This window comes from Elephantulus edwardii, unplaced genomic scaffold (assembly GCF_000299155.1).
Source record: "Elephantulus edwardii isolate Elephantulus edwardi_28Jun2011 unplaced genomic scaffold, EleEdw1.0 scaffold00017, whole genome shotgun sequence".
In the NCBI taxonomy this organism is placed as follows: Eukaryota; Metazoa; Chordata; class Mammalia; order Macroscelidea; family Macroscelididae; genus Elephantulus; species Elephantulus edwardii.
This window is the reverse complement of record NW_006399767.1, coordinates 7,554,903-7,563,319: the sequence shown is the minus strand read 5'-3', so window position 1 is coordinate 7,563,319 and position 8,417 is coordinate 7,554,903. Positions and strand designations below refer to the sequence as shown.

General features: G+C 38.2%; 1 protein-coding gene across 1 annotated transcript in view; it reads left to right on the top strand.

Moving 5' to 3' along the window:
• CD2AP (CD2-associated protein) overlaps positions 1–8,417 on the top strand; it is a 241,900-nt gene that overhangs the window by 27,586 nt on the left and 205,897 nt on the right. The window contains exon 3 of the mRNA XM_006882125.1: positions 1,949–2,102. Within this exon, the coding sequence (XP_006882187.1) occupies positions 1,949–2,102 (154 nt within the window). The remainder of the gene's footprint in view (positions 1–1,948; positions 2,103–8,417) is intronic.

The window sequence follows — 8,417 nt, the reverse complement described above, 5'->3', positions numbered from 1 at the left end:
TGTTCAGTTTCAGTTTGTGTCAGTTTAGGTAGGTTGTGTTTTTCTAAGTATTTGTCCATTTCCTCTAGATTTTTATATTTGTTTGAGTATAGTTTTTCATAGTATTCTTCTCCAAAGTGCATGGAACATTCTCTAGAATAGATCACATTCTAGGTCACAAGGCAAGCATCAGTAGATTAAAAAACGTAGAAAAAATACAAACCATCTTCTTTTGATTTCTTGACTCCTGGTGTTAATTGTGGAGCTGAGCAGGCTGTAATTGTTAACAACCTCAATCTTTTCTCCATCTATCATAGTACTGCCAGTTTGCCCAGTGGTGAGATTCTTTTTTTTCTTGATGTTAAGCTTCAATCCATATTGAAGACTGCAGTCCTTGACCTTCTGTAGCAAACACTTCAAGTCTTTTTCAATTTCAGGTTCAAGTCTTCCTCAGTTTCAGCAAGCAGGCTTGTGTCATCTGTATAACATAGGTTGTTGATGACTAGCTGTGTTTAATTCTCCACACCCGAAATATAGAACATTAGTTTTGGGTTGGTCTTTTTAAAAAAAATTTAAACTGTAGATAATGAAATTCGGAGAAAACTTAAAGTAATATACATCCTTTTATGCTTCATTGATTCTTCAAAAGTTAGGTTTCTTAAGTCTCTAGAACATTAGTTTTATAAGCACCACATAGTTATGAGTTCATCCAATGATAATCTTTAGGTTTTTTTCTTACTGTTGGATAAGACCCTTTGAAACTTATGCTCGTTGAGACTTATGTTTACTTTGCATGTGTGTTATGGTCATATTGATTATTTATAACTCTTAGCAACTCTGAACCTGGCGACACATCAGAACCTTGCCATATCCTGCACCATCTCACGATCCCTGATGTGCTTGTTCCCATTCCTACAGTCACTGTGTCAGGCCATCTTGTAGACAATCTTCCTCTCTTCTTCCTCTAACAGCATGCTCCAAATATGTGAGATCCAGTTTCATCATCCTTGACTGTAAGAAGCACAGTGGTTGCACTTTCTCTAGGATACATTTGTTGGGTTTTTGCCAGTCCTTGGGACATTTAGTACTTTCATGTCAACATTTCAGTTCACAAGCATCAGTTCTTCTGTCATCCCTTACTCACTGTCAGCTTTCGATGCCTAGGAAGCATTGTAGCTAATCAGTGTTTATACATTATCAGTTTGCATTGTTATAAACATTATCCTTGATAGCCTACTCTGAATCTGACATGATGTAGTTGCTGTTAGATACTTAACAATAGTTATCAATCAGATGGACTCTATGAGCAGCAATTCTGAACCTTGCTCTGTTATGTACCATCTTTATGGTTTCTGATGTTAGGGGTCACCAGAATGTACTTCATGGGCCAAGTCTGAGTGCTATCTGTTTTTGCAAGGTCCTTGAGTTAAGAATGGTAGCTAAGAAGTTTATAAATGGCTGATTTTAAAAACGGAAAAAAAAACCCTACAAAAAAAGTCTTATATGTTAAAACTATATGAAACTGATCTTTCCATATTCATAAGAGTTTTATTGACATGTACATACACTTACTCATTTAATATGTGACTGAATTTGCTTCATTATGAAAGAGAGTAGTTGCAAGATTTACTATATAAGCTATAAATTTAGAATGTTTGCTTTCTAGACCATTAAAAACAAATGCCTGCTCTTGCCTTAAGATAGATTACTTTTTCTGTCTCTGTCTCAATAATTATTTTTTTATGCCAGCATAGGATTGGGGTTTCAGTCTCCCTTTTCCCTCCACTTTGTCTAATTTTAGTAAGGCTTAAAGTCACAGTCGACATCTAGCACTAACATATGTTACAGTTTCAGATGTGTTTGAGCTGAGAAAGTTTGACTAATACTGTTTTATGTAATACTCAGTATATCAGTCTGTTTTGCATATAACATTTGAAAATTTAAAATGTAACAATTTACTTTTTTACAGGAAATTAAGAGAGAGACAGAATCCAAGGATGAGAGTTTGCCTATCAAACGTGAAAGGCATGGGAATGTAGCAAGTCTTGTACAGCGGATAAGCACCTATGGACTTCCAGCTGGAGGAATTCAGCCACATCCACAAACCAAAAACATTAAGAAGAGTATGTAAATTATTGCTTTTCTATGTATTGTCTTCAACATAGAAAAAAAATGACAACCTTTTATAAACAGTGTTAAGAAAAATTTCTTTTAACTTTCTGCAACAGACCACAGTAAGTTTTTAATTAGAAAACTCTGAAGAAAGGTGGACAATCTCCTGCATTTTACAGCAGTGCAGTGTGGTCCATAAGTTGGTTTCAGCTCAGAAGCAGTTATTTAGTAATTACATGTTGTTGTTGTTGTTGTTATGTGCCGTCAAGTCGTTTGCGACTCATAGCAACCCTATGCACAACAGCCCTAAACCCTGCTCTATCCTGGGCCAACCGCACTGCCTCTGACAACACCCATCCCGATTACCCCAGTCACCGAATCAATCCATCTTATAGAGGGTCTTCCCCTCCTGTGCTGTCCCTCCACCCTCCCAAGCATGATGTCCCTCTCCAAGGACCTGTCCCTCCTTGCAACATGTCCAAAATATGTCACCTGGTCATCATTTTTAATCATGTGTAGTTAGTAACACTGTGTTAGTCAAACATGAGGAGCTGACAGTCATAATTATTGTTTCCATTTTCACAGTTTCTTCTGGGCCCACTGTACCTACTGTGTACATCTATCCTGTTGAAAATCTTCCTTTTTCCTCTGGTTTGTTACTTTCCCAAGCATGATATCCTTTTCCAAGGATTGCCCTTAGCATGCCCATAAATGTGAGACAAAATCATGGCGTACTTGCTGGACTCTGGCAAACTGCTTCCAAGACAGGTGTGTTTATTCTTTGGTGGTTGTTATGTGCTGTTGAGTCACTTGGGACTCATAGCCACCCTGTGTACAACAGCCCTGAAACCTGTTCTATCCTGTGCCAACTTGACTGTCTCTGACACACCTACCTTCATTACCCCAGTCAGTGTATCTGTCCATCTCACTGACGGTTTCTGTCTTTCTCCGTCCGTCCCTCCACCCTTCCAAGCATGATGTGCTTCACCAAGGACCAGTCCCTCCTTGCACTCTGCCCTAGTATGTAAATGACATTTTTAATTATGAAAGCAACTCTATTTTTTCTCACCTTATCATCTCTGGCACGGTAGATCATATGATTATCTGATTCAAAATGTCCATGCCAAGCCATCTCACTTCGCTAATACCTGGTATGTCAAATGCATTCCATTTCTTTCTTAACAATGTCCAGTTTTCCTATATTCATGCTGCTCACATTCCACATTTTAATCACTAGTGTCTGCTTATAACTTTTCCTCCTCCTTTGGTAGTCCATGTTGTGTTTAATATTCTTTTTCAACTCCACATTTAAAAAACATCCATTCTTCAAATCCAAGATCTCTGTAAATGTTCATTAAAATTAATTTTAAAAAATCCATTCTTCTTGAGCTTTCCTTCTTTATTGTCCATTTTCACATGCCAGTGAAGTAATTGAAAAGATTATGACTTGTGTCATCTGTAGGAATTATAAATTAAAACACGAGTCTTGTATTAGTATTCTAGACTTCCCTGAAAGGTTAACACTTTAGTATTTTTTCTTTAATATTATTTATTTATGTTATTGTTATGTGCTGTTAAAGTGGCTAAAACTCATAACAATGAATAAAAGCTTTGAACCTTGCACTGTCCTGAGCACGTTTCATTGTCTCAGACACATCTGTCCTCATTGCCACAGTCACTGTGTTGGTCCATCTCATCCCGGGTTTTCCTCTTCTGTGCTGACCCCTCTACCTTTCTAAGCATGATGTTTTTCTTTAAATATTGGTCCCTCCTGGCAACATGCCTCAAATATGTGAAATGGAGTTTCAAAATCTTTGTTTCTGATAAGCAACGTGGTTTCCCCCTTTCCAGGACAGAGCTGTTTGTTGTCTTCACAGTCCATGGTGTGATCAGTATTCTTCTCACAACTAAAAATTATTGCTTCTTCTTCTGTCATCCTTAGTCATTGTCCAGCTGTCAGATACATAGCAAGATACTGATAAGACCATGGCCTGGATCAGGCTCACCTTAGTCTCTAGACTAACATCGTTGCTTTTAACACCCTGAAGAGTTCTCTGACAGCAGACTTTCCTAAAGCAACTCGTCTTTTGATTTCCTGACTCTTAGTGCCAAGAGTGTTTTTTTGTGGATTAAACAAGATGAAATCATTAACAACCTCAGTCTTACCTACATCTGTTGTAATGCTCCCTCTGCCTTTTGTTTTTGTTATCTTTTTCTTTTCTCTGTTTTTTTGATGTTGAGAAGTAGTCCATATTAAATGCAGCAGTCCTTGATTTTCTGCAGCAAAGATAAAAATCCTCCTCATTTTGGCAAGCAGAGTATGTCATCTGTGTAATGGAGATTACTGGGTGCATTTTCCTTCAATCCAGATGCCACTTTCTTTATAAAATCTAGCTGCCCGAATGACCTGTTTTATATATAGACTAAAAAAATATGAAGAAAGGATATATCCTTAACAAAATTCTTTCTTGGTTTTGAACATGCAGTGTTGTTCCTTGCTTTGTTCAGATAACAGCTTCCTGATCAGTTATAGGTTTTTCATGAGCATAATCAAGAATTCTGGGACTACCATTCTTCTCAGTGTTAGCTACAATTTATTAGGATCCACGTAGTCAAATGGCATTGCATAGTCAATAAAACACAAATAGATGTCCCTTCAGCCAAGATCCATCTGACATCGGCAGTTCTATCACTATTGCCACAGCCTCTTCTAAACCCTCTTTGAACCTTTGGAACGTCACTTTCAGTCTATTCTTCTAGCCAATTTTGCATGATCTTCAGTAATATTTTTTATATGTGTTGTAAATTGTACTGTTTGAAAATTTTTAAATTCTGTTGAATCACCTTTCTTGGAAATGGGAGCATATATGGATCTGTTATAGTCAGTCAGGGAGCTGTCATCCAAATTTCCTGGCATACACTGCTGAGCATATCTAAGACTACATCTTTTGAACCATATCAACTGTTATCAATTCCTTGGCCTTACTTTTGCCAATGCCTTCAGTGCAGCTAGAACCTCTTTCATCATTATTGGCTCTATATATGTTGTTGTTGTTGTTATGTGCCATCAAGTCACTTGCGACTCAGGCGACCCTATGTACAACAAGAGCCTAAACACCGTTCTATCCTGTGCCAACCTCGCCATCTCAAACATACTCATTCCCACCCTCTACTCACAGAATCGATCCATCTCATCAAGGGTCTTCTTCTCCTGTGTCGCCCCTCCACTCTCCCAAACATGATGTCCCTCTCCAGGGACCAGTCCCTCCTTGCAACATGCCCAGAGTATGTCAGATGAAGCTTAAGAATCCTTGACTCCAAGGAGCATTCTGGCTTCACCCTCTCCAGGACAAACCTGTTTGTTCTCCTAGCAGTCTATGATATATTCAGCATTCTTCTCCAGCACCACAGCTCAAAGGCATATATATATATGTTACTTCTTGAAATATTTCAGTGTTGACCAATTCTTTTCTTACAATGAAATTCCTCTATCTTCTTTTGATGCTTCCTCGATCATCCAAGATTTTGCCCATAGTATCTCTTGGTATTGCAACTCGGGGCTTATATTATTATTTAGGGATTTTTGAATTGTGTTGGAGGACAGTATTGAATATCCATAAACTGTCAAAAGAAGAAACAAATGTGTCTTGGAGAAAGTGCTATCAGAGTACTCTTTAAAGGCAAGGATGGTGAAGTGTTGTCTCATAAAATATTGGCATATTGTTAGGAAGGACCAGTCCTTGGAAAAGCACATCACATTTGAAAAGGTAGAGGGTCAATATAAGAGAAGATGACCCTTAGTGAGATGAATTGACTTAGTGAGGTAGAGTGACTGCGTCTGAATGAGGTCAAGCCTGTCAGAGATGATGAGGATGGCACACAGCAGGATGCAGAGCTGTTGTTCATAGGGTCTCTGAATCATACTCTGCTCAATGGCACCTAAAAATAGCAGTTCCTTTTTCATGTGATTTTTACTTGAGATGATTGATTTGACCAAAAATCCTGCTGTAATTTTTGTAGGAATTGTATTTCATCAGTAGATGATGTCAGAGATAATTGGCATCTTTATAATATGGAGCCCCTAATAAAACATTGTGGTGATTGAATATTTAATTTTTATATTAATATAATTAATGATATCATTTCATATTTACTGTTGTTAGGTGCCATTGAGTTGAGTATGACTCATAGTGACCCTATTAACAAAAGATCTGAACCCTGTTCTTTCTTCATACTTCCTGACACACAAGAGCCCATTGCAGCAGTCACCATGTCAGTCCACCTAGCTGAGCGTCTTCTTCTCTTTCACTGACCCTCTACCATTCCTAGCATCTTGTCCTTCTCTAAGGAACAGTTCCTCCCACCATTCTTAACATTCCCAAAGTATGTGAGCCAAAGCCTATTCTTGCTTCCAAAGAGCATTCCAGCAGTACCCTCTCAAAGGCGCTTGCTACTTACATATTTGCTACTTACCGTTAGATATTAAGGTGTGTAACTTAGAAAGTTTATATTTTAGAAATATAAATTTAGAAGGTATAACTTAATATTTATGTGTATTAAAATATTGAATATATATAAAAATATAATATTGTGGCAACTCAGTGATACCTAATAACAGTAACAGGAGGAAAAATTAAAGTCAAAACCCACTGCCATTCAGGTGATTCTGCAACCCTATAAAACTGAGTCGAACTGCCGAATGGGATTTTTGAGAGTGGCCTCTGGTGGCCTGTGGCAAAAAGCTGCGCTGCAATCCTGCTGCAGTTAATGCCTGTAAAAACTTGCTGGCGGGTCAGCTGTGAGTCAATTCTGACTCTACCACAAACAACAACAAAAAATTCTTTATGGGGGCTGATTACCTCATCTTTCTTGCCATGGCATCTTATGTGTTTGAACTGCTAACCTTTGATTATCAATTCATTACCTGCTTTGTTACTGTGACTCCTAAGAAAAAAACAAACCAAAACCACTGCTGTCAAGATGATTCCAGCTCATGGTGACTCTCAACTGGATTTCTGAGACACTCTTTGTCCTTTGGTGCAACTGGTGTATTCTGACCTCCAGTTTCTAGATTAAGAGACCAACATGCAAACATAACCACTTTTAATACCAAGGCTGTTGGGAGATAGTAAAAGTACACAGTAAATTTCATCTTCTTTAAGAACATTGGATGTAATTCTTTCCTTATTGGAAAACAAAGCTACAGGGTCCATGATGACTAGAGGCTTACACCTTTTCCTAAGCATCTTCTGTTTGTTGGTACTAGGTGGTGCAGAGTTGACTATGACTCATAGCAACGTGTGAACAAGATCTGAACCCTGTCTTAACCTATGCTATCCTCACAAATCTTTGACATACTTGAGCCCCTAACTATAGTCAATATGTCTGTCCACCTATTTGAGAAACTTTCTCTCTTTTACTGACCTATGCTTCCCCAGGGATGAAGTCTCTCTCCAATAAATAGCCTCTCTTAGCAACATTCCCGTAATATGTAAGACAAAGTTTGATCATTTTTGCCTCAGGACTATTCTGTCGGCACTTTCTCAAAGACACATCTGTTTGTTCTCTTGGAAGTCCACGGGATCTTTATTACTCTTCAGGTGGGTTGACATGGTGACTGCTGCAATGGGCTCTTGTGTGTCAGGTAGTGTGAAGATGACACAAGAACAGGGTTCAGGTCTTTTGTTCATAGGATCACTGAGTGTCGTACTCGCCTTGACAACACTTAACACCACCACCACCATAATTAAAAGGCATCAATCCATGAAATCATTATTCATTGTCCAGCTCTCAGCAGCATAGCAAATGATTAAAAAGACCATGGCCTAAATCAGGCATACCTTATGCTATTCTATAATACTTTTTAAATGCATGTGCTTGATGACTGGCCGTTTGGTATCAGTGAATTTTTTTTTTCTTTTACTTTATTTTTTGCTATTGGTACCAACTTTTACAGTCGGAGGTCGATTGAACATGTAATCAAGATGCATTGATAATAATGGGTCACTGGAATGCAGAAGTTGGGAACAGAGAAGAAGATTCAGTAGTTGGAAAACATGGACTCAGTGACAGAAGTGCAGCTGGAGAGAGAATGATTAAATTTTGCATAATCAATGACTTACTCATTGCAAATGTGTTTTTTTAAAATATGTAAGTGCAGGTTATATACATGGATTTCACCTGATGGTATGCATAGGAATCAGATTGATTACATCTGCAGAAAAAACTGCTGGAGAAGCTCAATATCAGCTGTGAAAACTAGGCCAGGAGCTGATTGTGGAACAGACCACCAACTACTCATATGCAAGTTCAAGGTGAAGTTGAGG